At 36.2% G+C, this 17,344-nt stretch overlaps 2 protein-coding genes across 2 annotated transcripts; one reads left to right on the forward strand and one right to left on the reverse strand.

The window, feature by feature from the left end:
* Positions 1–10,458: 10,458 nt before the first annotated feature.
* LOC103287264 (olfactory receptor 4F15-like) lies at positions 10,459–11,400 on the forward strand. Its single transcript, XM_008142942.2, has one exon. The coding sequence runs from the start codon at positions 10,462–10,464 to the stop codon at positions 11,398–11,400; it is 939 nt and encodes a 312-aa protein (XP_008141164.2). The 5' UTR covers positions 10,459–10,461.
* Positions 11,401–13,233: 1,833 nt separating this feature from the next.
* On the reverse strand, positions 13,234–14,145 carry LOC103287263 (olfactory receptor 4K1-like). Its single transcript, XM_008142941.3, has one exon. The coding sequence runs from the start codon at positions 14,143–14,145 to the stop codon at positions 13,234–13,236; it is 912 nt and encodes a 303-aa protein (XP_008141163.2).
* Positions 14,146–17,344: the final 3,199 nt, after the last annotated feature.

The raw sequence follows: 17,344 nt of genomic DNA on the forward strand, positions 1-17,344 counted from the left end.
CTGCATAGTTTCTGTTGAGAAATCAGCTGATAATCGTATGGGTGTTCCCTTGTAAGTAACTAACTGTTTTTCTCTTGCTGCTTGTAAGATTCTCTCTTTGTCTTTTGCTCTTGGCATTTTAATTATGATGTGTCTTGGTGTGGTCCTCTTTGGATTCCTTTTGTTTGGGGTTCTGTGTGCTTCCTGGACTTGTAAGTCTATTTCTTTTACCAGGTGGGGGAAGTTTTCTGTCATTATTTCTTCAAATAGGTTTTCAGCGTCTTGCTCTCTCTCTTCTTCTGGCACCCCAAAAATTCGGATGCTGGTACGCTTGAAGTTGTCCCAGAGGCTTCTTACACTATCTTCTACTTTCTGAATTCTCTTCTCTTCTTGCTTTTCTGGAGGCATGTCTTTTGCCTCTTTGTATTCCAAATCTTTGACTTGATTCTTGCGTTCCTCTAGTCTGCTGCTGCGTCTCTGTATAATATTTTTTATTTCAGTCAGTGTAGGCTTCATCTCTAGTTGGACCTTTTTTATATCCTTGAGGGTCTCATTAAATTTATCAGCTTTTTCCATGAAATTCTTGAAAAAACTTATAACCATGGTTTTGAACTCTATGTCCAGTCGTTTGTTCTCCTCCATTTCTTTTGTTTGGGATTTGTTTCCTTGCCTCCTCATTTTCATTTTTGCTGCTTCCCTGAGTTGGTAGGGTAGCTTTGTGTCCTATTGTGTCCTATTGGTTCAACAGGTCAGCCTCCCAGTTACCTGAGGTGGACGCTCTTGGTGCACCCCTTTTTAGACTGTGTGAACAGCCTTGTTGTAGTTAAGTCTTGATTGTTGTTGGTGTCACTGGGAGGAATTGACCTCCAGGCCAATTGGCTGTGAGGACCCGCTATGTCTATAAAGGAAGAATTGCTGTGCTGGAGACACGTTTATGGGCTGGGACTTGTTGCAGTAGGGCTTTGGCGCTCACTGAGTCTGCCTCTTGAATGTGTCCCTTATGCGAGTGGTTGAAATCTGCTGTCATCTCACACTGACCACTAGATGCCCTCATTTCTGGATCTCTAATGGGGTGCAGGTCAGCTACTGTCTGAGGCCACTCAGTAGGAGTTACAGCAAAAACTGCAGTTTTCTCCTCTTTGCTTGAGTGGTTTTGGAGCAGTCTGACTGGAGCTGCAGTTTATTTGGTTAAGCTGCCACAGGGCAGGCCATTTATATGCAAAAGCTGCTGTTTGGAGCCTGGGCGGGTTTGTAGAATGTATGGGGTGGGTCTCAGGGCGGGGCTGGGTCTCAGGGCGTCACTAGGCTAGGGCGTGGCAAACAGCAATGGCTGCTAGTCTGCCTTTTCTGCCTTTCCCATTTCCAAGTCCCTGCGTCCCGTGCTCCAGCGCAGTAAACACTGATTGCTGGGCGCACCTCTGCAATAAAGTCACTCTCACTTTCCGACACGATGGCCGAGAGTCCAGCTTCTCCCCGTAGGTGTCTGGGTCCCCCGCGCGTCCCCAGAAACTGGATTTCAGAGTGATCGGGAGCTTACCTCCCTTCGGGTTGGAAAAAAAGCCGCGCGTCCCGTCGCCTGCCACCAGCCTGATTCACGCACCTCCATACCTCAGCCCTTCCGCGTTTGTTCTTTCTTTTTCCTTCTTAGTTGTAAATCTACCATTCAGCCAGCTTTCCTGTGGTTCTGGGTGGTAGACGCTTTATCTTTTAGTTGTATTTTTGAAATTGTTGTGTGCGGTGGCAGTTTAGTTGTTTAACTTTGCCGCCATCTTGGTTCCTTCGTAAGTTATCATTTAAAAAAAATATTTTTATTGAATTCAGAGAGGAAGGGAGAGGGAGAGAGAGATAGAAACATCAATGATGAGAGAGAAACATTGATCGACTGCCTCTTGCACACCCCCTAATGGGGATCTAGCCTGCAACCCTGGCATGTGCCCTTGACTGGAATTGAACCTGGGACCCTTCAGTCTGTAGGCCAATGCTCTATCCATTTAGCCAAATCAGCTAGGGCGGTTATAATTTAAAAAAAAATATATATGTTTTTATTGATTTCAGAGAGAGAGGGAGAGATAGAAACATTAAAGATGACAGAGAATAATTGATCAATTGGGGATTGAGCCCGCAACCCAGGCATGTGCCCTGACATGGATTTGAACCATGACCTCTTGGTTCATAGGTTGACACTCAACCACTGAACCACATAGGCTGAGCTGTAAGTTATCATTTTTAACTTATTAATTTAAAAAGACTGCTCTTTTGCCTCATTGCCTTATTATGTGATATGAAATAGTTGTCATATTGATTATGAAATTTAATAACTACATAAACCTGTGAACCCCTGTTCATGTGCGTGAACTTTCTCACTTAAGCCTTTTCATTGTGAATATGCTTCACAATAGAATTTTAAACTATACTTATTCAATGTGTTAATAACTATTCTCTGTTCACTGATATCAGTTTTAAATGTAACTTATAGACATTCTAATACCAGGAAATATTGTTTCTTCTTTAAAGGATTCCTCAGGTCTGCTAGGTTGCACAAATATTATTTTGTTTTCCTTTAATTTAGTTCTGTATCAAACTTTTAATATTCCATCTTTCTTCAGGCCATGGAGATTCCAATGCTAAATTCCCAAGATGAATGGATTGAGAACTGTTAGGTCACCAAAGAATCAGGTGATCATTGAGAGTTAATGAAGTAGCTCTTACTCTATTTATGTCCCCAAAGTAAGCACAGGGCAGCAAAATGGAAAGATTTAAAAAATCATACAGGCATATCAAAATATATTGCTTTCTGATATCTTTCTTCTTCTTTTTGTGGTCAGGTAAGTGAATAAGATAAACTAAAGTTGGCAGTCTGCTGAAATTCCAGAATTATAAGGACTTTATCTCACTTTTTCGATTCAACAAACATTGAATACCTCCTAGGTGCTAACGTTTAGCAGGAGAGAATCAAAACTTGTTTTAGGCTACATGGGTGGTCCTATATGTCCAGTTTATGTCCTGATTTATGGGAAGATTTTTGTGTCTTGATTATAGCATATTCCAGGAAGAATGAGAATGATTTGGACAGCTGATTATTAGGTGCACTGTTTTGGACTATGCCTAGATGGTTTTTGAAAACTGGTTAAAGCAAGAGCTGTTTTTTCCCCTTCTATGTTCCATACTTTTGGGTTAATTTTATTGGTTGTTTATATCTATTGAAGTGTATTTTATAGAACACTGAATTTTTTTTTTACTCCAGAATTGCTATTATATTGTTCTTGAAACTATAGGAAAATCTAAGTGTGACTGTACAGGTATTCTGGCACTCATGCTTTTTGAGGAGCAGTATAGGAGTAGGGAAGGAGTGAAGTGAGGTAATATTCTATCATTTCAGGTTTAGTGAATACTCCTATGGAAATTAAATGTGTTATGGCATGAATTTCTCTTGATAGAAATATACTTTTTAGATGAGTTAATCATACTTCAGTGCCTTAGAAGTTTTGACATTCAGGTGTAGAGAAAGTAATTTGAAGTTCACAAATTAGTGGAGTCGAAATTATTAGAGAAGTATCTATACTTTCACAGAGGGATTGGTTTGTAGAAGGCCGGTCACAGAATCTTGTTGGACACAGTCAGGACCAGTGAGAATAGAATCAGTAGGGGAATGTGGAGAAGACAGAAATGAGAGCAGCTTTCTGTGATTCTTCTTCCTCTGCCAAGATCACACTGTGATCATCGTAATAGTGTGCTTTATTCCCCCCTATTCTCATAGAACTAACGAGAGGAATGAACAGAAACTTTGGTTCCTCTGGCCCAAACCCTAAATTCAATATGCATATTTACTATAGAATTTTCATACTTTGATTTTTTTTCCATTGAACAGACATTAGACATGTTGATAAACATTTATTTAATACTTATAATATTGCTTCAAGAGCATGAAAAAATATTTGGGTATTATTGGGTAGGTCATAGAGTTTAGTGATGTTAAAATAAAGTCATCAGATAAAAATCCCTAATAATATATTTGACAATACTTCAAAGTATTTGGAAGAGGGAATTTAAAATAAATATGTAAACTGACATTAAAAATAATTTTCCAGGAGACTGTTTTATTTGGTTGGATGCCATAAATATCAATTAATAAAAGCATGCCAAAGTTAATTTCAGAAATTTGGGGGGAGTGCAAAGTTGAAAAGTATCATATTTTGTTTCATATTATTTCTAACCTGTATTAAAAAGATAAAGGACTAATAACAAAGGGAAGGCTCATCTAAGGAATGAAAGACAAAAGGTTGTGTATAAACATTTGATCACTTTGAACTGATTAAGATTAGTAGAAAAGAAGTAATGAATATTGTAAAATATTGATCATTCCTATTTACTTTTTGACTGCCTTTTTTTTTATTGGAGAGAGACAATTCTCACATGTAGAAATAACCATCAGTATAAATGACTTACAAGAGAAGTATGCACTGAGATAATTATATTTATTAACAGAAGAACATGGAAGATAAATCCACAGTTCCAAATATAGTTTAAAAGATGAAGGAAAGTACTTAGTATGTTGATGGTGACTGAGGAAAATCACCATGGTATTGCTTGTGCATTGCCAACAACATTCAAAGAGCTTCTGCTGCTATTGCCATTTCTATCTCCTGATTCATATAATGAAAATTGAAAGATTCATTAGAATCAAGTAAAGTAGCTCTGAGCTACAGTGAGGAGTTGTAGTGAGGTCTGGGAAGTTCCCTGAACTGATAGGTTTCAGAGATGAATGGACAAAAGGAATTAAAATTATGGAGGAATTTAAAACATAATGTAGTGTGTTTCCTAAGAAATAATTAAGACATAAATATTTAGAAATATATTTAGCCAATAAAGCAGAACTTGCCTAGACAGTGGGGTGTCTGGAGAGATTGTCAGGAACCAGCCCCACTTCCTGTATATCCCATCCTCTCAATGACATAAATTTAGACAATAACCCGAGGGCACCAGCCTCCTTAGTACGTGGGTTCCAATAGGACTCTACACTTGTTAGGGCTATCTTTTCTAACTTGCTTATGCATGTTATTCTGTGGAAAATGGCGCTAGATGAAGCCTCTTCTATCAATTTGTTTTAATTAATTGAACCTCTCTTAAACTTGTTGGAGTAACTCTATTGGCTTAGGATAAAGTGACAGGGAAGTTGTGAGGGATTAATTCACACTGCCAGATGCTTAAAACAAATTTTTAATTGAATTTATTGGGGGTGAAACTTGTCAATAAAACTATACAGGTTTCAAGGGTGCAACTCCAACACATTATCTGCATACTGCATTGTGAACTCACCGCCCAAAGTTAAGACTCTTTTCACTACCATTTATCCCCCTTTTGTCCTCTTTCACCTCCCCCACCTCCCTTTCCCTCTGGCAATCACCATACCTTTATCTGTGTGTGTGCATGTGTGTTTGCTTAATCCCTTCACCTTTTCCACCCAGTCCCCCAACTCCCTCTCCTTGACAGCTGTGCATCTGTTCTCTGTATCTATGGGCCTGTTCCTATTTTATTTTATTTCCTATAATATTCATTATTTTGTTCATTAGATTACACACATACACTGAGTGGCCAGATTATTATGATCTCTGAACGCATAATAATCTGGCCACTCAGTGTAAGTGAAATATGGTATTTGTCTTTCTCTGACTGGCTTATTTCATTTAGCACAATACTATCCAGGTCCACCCATGATGTTGCAAAGGAAAGAATAAACAAATGAGATTGCATCAAAGTAAAAAGTTTTTGCACAGCAAAGGAAACCATCAACAAAATGAAAAGACAACCCACTGAATGGGAGGACACATTCACCAATGATACATCTAATAAAGGTTTAATTTCCAAAATTTATAAAAGACTTGATAAAATAAATTGAAGAGATTAGCCTAAGAACATATATATGCATAGTCAATGGAGACAGACAACAGTGTAGTGAATCCAGGGAAAGGGGAGGCAGGGGCTGGGTGGAGGTGAGCAAAGGGAGGATAGCGGGAGACATCTGTAATAGTGTCAACAATGAAAAAAAAAGAACTTATACAACTCAACACTAAGAAAATAAATGATCCAATTAAAAAATAGGCAAAGGACCTGCATAGACACTTCTCCAAAGAGAACATGCAGATGGCCAAAAGTCATATGAAAAGATGCTTAACATCACTAATCATCAGAGAAATGCAAATTAAAACCACAATTGGATATCAGCTCAGACTGGTCAGAATGGCTAAAACAAATTTTTTATTGATGATATAGTTAGTTATTCTATGGACAGGATAAAAAAATACATGATAAAGTATTACATACCAAGAAACTATTATCATCAGATTATCCATCATTTATTCATCTACCCATGTACTCATAAATATTCATTAAACACTTACTATGGGCCAGAATTTGTTAATGAGATACTGTCTATCCTTAGAGAACTCAAAGATATGTTAGGAATGACATACAGGATGGTCAAATATCAATTATAAAGTAGCATCATAACTATTATGCTTGTACACCATAACATGAGAAAATAAAGGAATAAAGTAAATTGCAGTTGGAAGAAAGAGGAAGCTGTACTTGAGGAAGTGATGCATGAATTGTATTTAGAGGTGAGAAACAGCAGAACTAAAAGCATTCAGTTCAGTTTGCAAGCATGCAAGCAAGCAAACATTTAACAAAAACAGGGTTATCCAAGCAGTTCAAGAAAATTGAAGGATATTTTGTGTCTAAACTTTGTGAAGGAGTAAACTCATTGAAGGAGTTTAAGTAGGACTGCAACTCTCACAGAGACTGCCTTCTTTTTCTTTTACTCTCTGAATTGCTTATTTTTCCCCCCCTGTTTTTATTGTCACTTCTCTCCCCTTTCCTCTTTTTCCCCTCATCTCTACACACACACACACACACACACACACACACACACACACACACACACACACCTCTAGAAAAAGATGGTGTTAAAGACATAGAGGTTATAATTCAAGAGGGACCTCTTACTGAGAACTCTGCTATACTAATAGTTTTGATTTTTGATGAGAAGAGTTAATCATCTACTAGTAAAATTTCATTTCATTTTACTATTTGTGCTGCCTTCCTTCATTTAACATGCTGTAACATTTCAAATTTTCACATTTGTATTTTAAAAGATCCATAATCTTTATTAACAAGTGTTGATTATTTGTAAAAGACATCTAAAATGCAGAAATAAGGATTTTAGGAAGGAGTTCAAACCATGTATAATCAATCACATTTTGCTATGTTAATAATTCTTAAAAGTTGGGCATTTTAATTTTTAAAATTGATTTCAGAGAGGAAGGCAGAGGGAGAGAGAGATAGAAACAAAAATGATGAGAAAGAATCATTGATCGGCTATGGGGATCGAGCCTGCAACCTGGGCATATGCCCTGACTGGGAATCTAACTGTGACCTCCTGGTTCATAGGTTGGCACTCAACCACTGAGCCACACCGGCCCGGCAAAAGTTAGGCTTTTAAGATGTTTTTATGAGTATATGCATAGAATCATCCTAAAGTAATACTTTTTACAGTTAGGTCTCTGTTATGTAGAACTATTATTATTTTTAATAGCTACATAATAGCTGATGATATAGCTGCATTATAATTTGATTTAAAATTCCATATTCATTTATAATTTGGTTATTTTTAACTATTTACTATTGTTATAGAATAATAGAATGCTGAACATATGAAAATACATATCAACACCGTGTAATTAAAATGTGGAATTTCCTTTTGCTTATAATATTTCCTCAATGAATTTAACCCTTTGTTTAGTTTTAGGAGCCCCTCTATGCTTGCTATTGCATAGATTTAAACATTTTAAATTCTAATAAACATTACCAATTCTCACTCTCACCAATCATACATAAGAATTTCTACTTATAAGGTTATATATATTTCCCAGTTGAATGTATTATTGTAACAGTTCCTCATTAATTTAATTTAGGTTATATTCAAATTTTTCCTTTTTATAAATAACTAGAGGCCCAGTGCACGAAATTCGCGCACAGGGGTGTGGGTGTCCCTCAGGCCAGCCAACAACCTCTCCAATCTGGGACCCCTCGAGGGATGTCCACTGGGATTGGGCCTAAACGGGCAGTCGGACATCCCTTTCACAATCCAGGACTGCTGGCTCCCAACTGCTCGCCTGCCTGCCTTCCTGATTGCCCCTAACCGCTTCTGCCTGCCAGCCTGATCACCCCCTAACCACACCTCTGCCAGCCTTATTGATGCCTAACTGCTCCCCTGCGAGCCTGCTTGCCCCTAACTGCCCTCCCCTGCAGGCCTCGTCCCCCCCAACTCCTCTCCCCTGCAGACCTGGGTCCCTCCCAACTGCCCTTCCCTGCAGTCCTGGTCACCCCAACTTCCCTCCTCTGCCGTCTTGGTCACCCCTAACTGCCCTCCCCTGCAGGCTTGATTACCCACAACTGCCCTCCCTTGCAGGCCTGCTCCCTCCTAACTGCCCTCCCCTGCTGGACATCTTGTGCTGGCCACCTTGTGTCCACATAGGGGCAGAATCTTTGACCACATGGGGGCAGCCATCTTGTGTGTTGGAGTGATGGTCAATCTGCATATTACTCTTTTATTAGATAGGATTGTATAACATTTGCCCTAGTACCTAAATATTTTAGCTCATTTGTTGGTATACCTTAAGAAAAACTTATTTAATGGGAGTCTTTAGTCATAAGGGAAGTTTTAAATATTTGATATATATTTTCAAATTGTGTTCTAGAGAAGTTGTATGATATGTGTACTCTGAATCATATATTATGAGAGAGTCTCTTTCCTCACAGCCTCACTCATATTATTAACTTCTAACTCAATATAGTAATTCTATATTTTTTAATTTACATTTCTTTAATAGTGACTCTGTTCTTCAGACGTTGACTATTTAGATTTCTTATTTGGTCCAAGTCTTTGTGTTTATTCATTTTAAATTTGGCTTATCATTATATTTAACAACTATTTTTCCACCTTTAATTTTTTCTTTTAAAAATTTATATAGAAGATTTAAATTTTGAATCTGAAAATGTCAGTGTTTTCATGCATGATTTGCACATGTTAGGATATGCTTAGAAAGAGTCTTCTCATACAAAGGAGTATCTAAAAATAAGTTCATATTTCCTATTTCTTTTATTTTTATTTAAATACTAGAGGCCCGGGACACGAAATTCATGCACTTAGGGGCGGGGGGTGGGGGGCCTCAGCCTGGCCTGCGCCCTCTGGAGGTCCGGGAACCCTCGGGGGATGTCTGACTGACATCCTTAGCACTGTGCTCACCAACCGTGAGCCTGGTCTCTGGCTGAGCAGTGCTCCCCCTAGGAGCTCACTGATCACCAGGGGGCAGCTTCTGCATTGAGTGTCTGCCCCCTGGTGGTCAGTGCATGTCATAGCGACCAGTCGGTCCACTGTTTGGTCAATTTGTATATTAGCCTTTTATTATGTAGGATCCATTAAAATTTACTTTAGTTACTATTGTAAAGGAAGGAATTCAACCTATTTTTTCCAAGTTTGACAAGTTGTGCCAACACCATTTATTGACAAGTTTATCCCTTCTGTACTGATTTAATGTGATCCTTTGACAGTCTTCTAATTGGTCTCTCACCCTTTCCTCTGATCCCTCTAATACATTCTTCATTTTACAGTTACTCTAAACTTTTTAAAGCTCTAATATGATTATTTCATTGTTCTGCCTTAATTGCTTTCTATCACTTCTAAGATATAGACCAAATTCTTTACACACCCTATTTGATTCTACTTTGATCAGACCCTTACAGGTCTTTTATTTATTCCAAATTGATCTGTTTCTTTATGTTTCAGAATATTTCCCATGGCCTTTCCCCTGGATAGATCACTCTTCCTATCATTCTTCACTTATTTAACTTCTTATAGATTGCATAGCCCTTTGTGTGTGTATGTGTTTGTTTTTTTTTCAAATAAGTTACTACCTTTAAGTTAGTACCAAATAAGTTCTGAGATTTTAATTCAGTTGCTAGACATTACAAAAGAGATAATGTGGTAATTGAATGTAACCTCACAATAAATTATCTATTCTAATTATTATAAAGTGGTGCCTTTAGAAAAAACCTAAATTTTATGTAATTATTTAAGCATTTGCATTACTTGAAGTTATTATTATTATCTAGTTATACAATTAGTTATTTAATGGCTAGCTTCACAACTAGACTACAAACTACAGAAAGATAGGGTGTTTATTTTATTCCAGAATGTGGCACAATGCAAGTACCTAGGAGGCCTTCCTGGTAGTTGCTCAGTGAATACATGTTAAATTAATAAACTATTGTATGACTTTTCAAAAGATTTTTGTGATGGGTAGTGAAGATTTCTCTTTCATATCAGAGTTTAAAACCCAGTAACAACTGCTTCTTTCAATATCTCTGGTGCATTCTTTTATAATTATTTTTATTTGTTTTTGTTTTTCAGGTAACACAAAGTCAATGAATAAAGCAAATTATTCTGAAGTGTCTCAATTTGTGTTCCTGGGACTTTCTACCTATAGACCAATGCAGCATTTCCTCCTGGCCTTCTCTACAGTGTCTTATGTAACAATCATTCTAGGAAACCTCCTTGTTGTGCTTACAGTGACTTTTGACTATCATTTACATTCCCCCATGTACTTCCTTTTAGCCAACCTCTCAGTGATTGATTTCTGTCTTTCAACTTCAGCAGTTCCTAAGATGATATCTGATTTGTACTCTGGGCACAAAGCCATATCCTTCCAGGGATGTGTCATCCAGATGTTTGTCCTTCACATCCTGGGGGGATCTGAGATGGTGCTGCTCATTGCCATGGCCTTTGATAGATATGTGGCCATATGTAAGCCCCTCCATTACCTGACTGTCATGAGCCCACAAATGTGCATTTTGATTCTTTCTGGTGCTTGGGTTATAGGCCTCATTCACTCAGGGGTCCAGATAGCTTTTGTTGTTCATTTGCCTTTTTGTGGTCCTAATGAGATAGATAGCTTTTACTGTGACCTTCCTTGGTTTATCAAACTTGCTTGCACAGACACCTACAGAATGGAATCCATCGTTACTGCCAACACTGGGTTTATTTCCTTGGCCACCTTATTCTTGTTGATTATCTCCTATATCTTCATCCTGGTCACTGTATGGAAACACTCTTTAGGTGGTTTGTCTAAGGCCCTTTCTACTCTCTCAGCTCACTTCACTGTGGTGGTTTTGTTCTTTGGACCATGCATCTTTGTTTACATATGGCCATTGCCCACAGTGGCAGTGAATAAGTTTCTTCCCATTTTGGACTTTCTGATTACACCCATTCTGAATCCCATTATCTACACATTGAGGAATAAAGATATGAAGATGGCAATGAGGAGACTAATTAGTCAACTCCTGAGTTTGAGGAAGATCTCCTAAATAACTCATATGAGCATAAATTACTTTGTAAATTTTCAAGCAACTTCAAGAAATACAAATGCTTAAATAACTATATAAAATTTGGGGCTATTTTTTTCCAAAGGCACCAACTCTATAATATTTAGAATAGATAATTTATGATGGGGTTACATTCAATTATCACAACATCTGTTTTTTAAACAACTTGTTTGGCAACTAAAGTCCCAGAAAATGTTCATGGGAAGTTAATGAAAAAGCATAAATTACAGACTTAGAATCTGCTGAAAGTATGACTTCAGACATCAGCCTTCCTGGATTCAAGTGAATTAACTTAGAGCTAATATACTCAAACTTTTGAGGAAACTATGAAATGTGCAACTGTCCTCTGAATCAAACCCAGGATATGAATAATCAAATTTATATATTTTTCTGAAACATAAAAAATGTGTGAGAGGTTTTAAGAAAGGACCGAGTGATATTTTATAACTGAAAAGGAAACATATGAAATTATGAATTTAAGTAAGCTTAAAAAACAGATTGGACACAGCAGAAGAAAGGATCAATAGATTCAGACAAGTCAATAGGGATTATCTAAACGGATGTACAGAAATTAGAAAAATTTAAAAATCAGAGCAGATAAATATAGGGTGTCTGCAAGAAAGGTATACACACATTGAATAATTAGAAAGGAAGTATTTATTAAAATAATTTATTTTTCTCAAAATTGAGCTGTTAGCTGTTAAAGTGTGTATAAATTTTGGGGGATATCGTGTGTGTGTGTGTGTGTGTGTGTGTGTGTGTGTGTGTGTATACTGCAGAAATAGTGATTGTTTTTTTAAGGGTCTATGCCTCAGACTCTAAGTTAGCAGGACTATGATATCTCTAAAAAGCAATATGAAATTTGAAATACATCTGGCTCCATGAATTTCAAATGAGGGGATGTGAACATGTATATCTTTTGGAGGCAAGGTGTAGGAAGAATTCTTAAGTTTTGTTATATGTAGTAATGAACAATTCACGAATATTGCACATAATCTAGTTGCTTACAGGCCACCTGAACACTACAATAACTTAAAAAAATAGTTTATTCTCACTTTATAACATTTTCTCCCTCCCTGATTTTATTGGTATAGATATTAAACCCTTTCATCCATTTATAAATAGAAAGAGAATTAGCAAAATACTCATAGGTTGTTAGTATACCCATCATTCTATTTAATGTATATCTTATGCAGACAATTACATACTTTTCACAAATTACTAAAACATGAAGTTAAGGGAACAGCATTCCCTCCAGATTATAGTTATAATTCAATTTTTTTTCTAAGTGTGATGCAAAATGAATAATGATTTACCTTTATACCATCTTTTCAGATAGATAGGTAGTTAGAATGTTAACTAATTGAGAAACAAATTTATCCATTAAAAAATAAGATAGCAATATTCAATGCACTGACATATTGAAAAAAATTTAGAGAAGATCTATGTGAAATTCCTTGCTCAAGAAAATGCTTAGCATAATAAAGAATTTCAAGATATGTGGTGGGTGTTGAAGTAGCAACACCAACAGTAATAAGTAACATTAACATTGTTATCAACTTCAATTGGGCACAACCAAAATCATAGTTATACTGGCCAAATTTCCCAAATCATTTTGCATTTAATGATCAATAAATGATTGCGGACTATAAGAGAATTGATGTACAGCTTACATCTGGAGATACATCTGATTTCCATGTATGAATTGGGGAATGTTCCCAGTTCCACATAACAGGACAAGAGTGGCTAATTTAGGGAACTTACAGTGGACATTCTGATAATGTAAGACCCCAAAATATCGCAGAAATCCACATGCTAACATCGTAATCTCTTAATGGCATTTTTAATTTCTTTGTTTCTTAGAGTGTAAATAGCTGGATTTAGGAGAGGTGTAATGACCGCATAAAATACAGCAAGAAACTTGTCCACCCAGGTGATGCTGAGTGGCCACAGATAGATGAAGATGCAAGGCCCAAAGAACAGCACCACCACTGTGATATGGGCAGTACAGGTGGAGAGAGCCTTGGATGCTCCATCCTTAGAGTGAAGGCAGACAGTAAACAGAATATAAGAGTAAGATATCAGCAACTGTATGAAGCAGATGGTTGCCAGTACCCCACTGTCAGCATTTATCAACATTTCTAGAACATAGGTATCCATGCAGGCTAGCTTTATTACCAATGGAATATCACAAAAAAAGCTATCCAATTCCCTGGGTCCACAGAAGGGGAGCTTTATAATCATAGCTAGTTGGCTTACTGAATGCACAAAGCCAACGATCCATGACATCATCACTAACAGAATGCACATGCGCCTGTTCATGATGCTGGAGTAATGAAGTGGCTTACAGATGGCCACGTAACGGTCGTAGGCCATTGACACAAGCAGCACCATCTCACTCCCTCCAAAGAAATGTCCAAAGAAAATCTGACACATGCAGCCTCCAAAGGAGATGGTCTTGTTTTCCTTGAGAAAGTCTGTGATCATTTTAGGGGTGGTGACTGAGGAAAGGCAGAAATCAATGAATGAAAGATTGGCTAACAGGAAGTACATGGGGGAGTGGAGATGACGGTCAATGATAATTAGGAGCACAATGAAGATGTTGCCTAAAATGGTGATCAAATAAAGTGAAGAAAATATCACTAGGAGGAAGGCCTGGAGCTCCCATGAATTACATAGTCCAAGAATAATAAACTCTGACACCACAGACTGGTTAACTTCTTCCATTTAGTCCAGTTTGTTTTAAATTCATCTGAAGAAAAGACATGAAATTCAATTTTGTTGAGTAAACAGTATGTGTATCAGGAGAAGAGGATCTTTTATATATTATTAATAGGGAGGGTATACTGATATAATCACTTTGGGCCTTATCTTGTATACTTCAACATTCACACATTCTATGACCTAGCCATTTAATTCCATTTAAATACTCAAGATAAACTCTTGCATATGTATATGAGGAGAAATTTATAATAATACCCATAGGCAGGACAATGCAATATTATTGTGACAAATAAAATACAACTATATATACTGATATAGTTATATCTTAGTAAGATATAATAATAAAGGGGAAAAAGCAGATCCATTCAGCATAATTTTAATAAGGTAAAAAGCAATAGAAAAATAACAGTATACTTTGCAGGAACTGTATAAATGATAAAACTATGTACAAAAAGAGAAGATGCTAAAATGTAAGAAGCCTCAACTGTAGGAAAGCTGAGGGTCAGCATGAGGATGAACACATAGCAGTTGTATGTTATTATCAGTTGTTTAGATCTTGTATTAGGTCATGTTTTCATAGGTATAAATTTTGTAGTAAATAGACAAATACAAAATGGTCATGGAAAAATGGTGAGAATATGTTTTGAATAAAGGATTGTAATCAATTCAATACAGTGGACCTGAGATAAAATAACTTTTTAAAAAATGGTGTTTTGTGTAGTGGGTATATGGTAGAAAAATAGTTTTTATATGTAAATTTGAAAAATTGAAATAATATTTAGCACATGACTGAAGGTTAATGATTTTTTATTAATGTTTAAATACATGAATCAATCAGTTAAAAAAGAGATATTAATACTAGTCTTGCCAAAGAGATGAAACTTTTTCACAGAGTTCACTAAGTAGAAGAGCAGATAAATCAAGGAGAAGGTGAAAGAATCATTCATTCTAGGTATAAAGAAAGGATAAATCATGAGCAACTGGGAGAAATATTCTTTGTTCATAAAACTCAAAGCTTTTGTAACCTGCAAGAAATTACTCAACGCTTAAAGTATACCTCCACCACAGCTGAATCCTGAAGTTGAGTCTTGAATATCAAACTCTAAATTATGTTTGAAAGCTTATTTTGCTAGACATTATCAAGGACTACAGAATACAGAATCTGGTGTTAAGTTTTTTTTTATTTGAAACAACATAGCTTCTGAGAAACTAAACTCTGGAAGTCTCTGCAATGTCTAAAATGATCCAAAAGCTGTGGTGAACACTGGGAGAGAGACTGCGTCACTGTACTTGAGAGAAAGATTTTTTTGTGTGTGTTACACATGAGAGGGTCCTTGGGTTCTGAGGCTCTGGCTACAATTTTAGAGTTAGGTAAATTCTTCCATTTCCAACATGTCCATAGGAAGCTACTTTCATTCAGTATCATATGCCTTATCATGATTTTTGAAATATATGTTCTCCCAACCAATCTTTGCAGAGTAAATTACAAATTAATTAGAGTTCTTATCACAAGTTAGAATTTAAGTTTGTCTCTAAAGGAGTTATTTTTGCTATTTAAATTACTTAAAAAATCTAACAATCCTATTATGCTGTAAAATAGATCTGTATATTTCTCTTTTAAACTTTTTCTCTCTCCTCCCAGTTTTTCTTCTCTTTTCACCTCCTCCTATTCCTTCTTCTTTTACAAATTTTTGGATCTCAGTCTTTGTCATAATAGATCAATTATCTCTAACAGCCATTACTAAGTTCTTGATGACTGGTGTTCCTAGCCTTCTATCAAAGTTGGCAACAGCTATATAGTTTTAATTTTTTTTCTATATAACTCAGAGCTATACAAAACATTTTTAACCACTCACAATAACAATCATCCTCATTGTACTGCTGGAAAAACAATGTCAATAAAAGGCAAATGGCCAAACACAGTTAACAGAGGACCTATTAGAATTAGGAAAGAATGTTAGTTTAGAGAAGAGTTTAGTTTGTTGAGAAGAAATATGATTTCCTATAAATCAAGAAAAAAATAAGATGCTCCTTAAGAATTAATGATCTATGAAAAAGCATTGACATAAGAAGAAATATAAATAGCCAATAGTTGTATGAAATATATTCTCTGTATCTACAATAATTCTGTTATTGCTCTTGGCACCAATTGCTTCAGGATTTCCTCTAATTTAGTCTGGGCTTACCCTCACTGTTGTCTATAATTGAAGTTGTTGTTGATGTTGTTTTTTTAAATTCTTTAGAGTTATCAGATATCAAGGATGAAAATAAAAAGTGCATAAGAGGCTTTTAATTTTTTCTAATATGGCCAACAAGAATTTATAAAATATTTTCTTAGTGCACACTCATCACTTCTGTGCTCTTTAGATGAAAAAAAAAAAAAAAAAAAGAAAAGAAAAAGACTCTAAGTTATACCAAAGAAGTAAAAGTCTATGTCTTCTTTTTTACCTAATACTGGCTTTAAAAAATGTTAATATTGTTTTAGTTGAGTTACTAAAGTAAAATATTACTGCTAAAATAATTATGTTAATATCCATACTAATAATACTTTTATAATAAATTTTCAAGCATATTCTAGGTGGGAGAGATAAATCTCCAGCTTCCAAGAGTATGTATAGAATCAAAAGACTTAAAAGCAGAACTCACCAAAGAGAATCAAAACTTAAAAAAAGAAAAAACAAAAAATGTGAAAAAATTTCCATTTTTCCTTTTGGAGCTGCTAATTTCAGGATCATGTCAAGACTAAGTCTCTTTGTCTCTCTGTGTTTCTCTGTCTCTCTCTGAATGCATCCTATGTGCTAGGAACTTTCACTTACTTTGTCTAAATTAATCTTCACAATAAACCCATGAAATATGTCTTACTATTCTGAGGTTGACCCTCAGGGCAACCTGTTAGAAGTCTCAGGGCTAAGAGACAGCATGACAAGGATGCACACCCAATGTTCTCTGACTTTAGTCCTTCTCCTTCTGTGATATCATTCTATATCTCCTACTGTTCCAAGAGCATCCATTCCACTTCTAAGGTAACTATTGACTGTTAGAGCTTTTGAGATATTTTCCTCCATGTTTCTATTAGGCTTCTTTCTGAGCTAAATCATTAATAACCAATTTTCCCCATGTTGGAAATTTCTGTTAATTATAGCACATATCTGTGCCTGGAAGAGTTACTTAACCCATGAAAATTGTGGAACCTGATGATTGT

Source organism: Eptesicus fuscus, chromosome 5 (assembly GCF_027574615.1).
Source record: "Eptesicus fuscus isolate TK198812 chromosome 5, DD_ASM_mEF_20220401, whole genome shotgun sequence".
Lineage (NCBI taxonomy): Eukaryota > Metazoa > Chordata > Mammalia > Chiroptera > Vespertilionidae > Eptesicus > Eptesicus fuscus.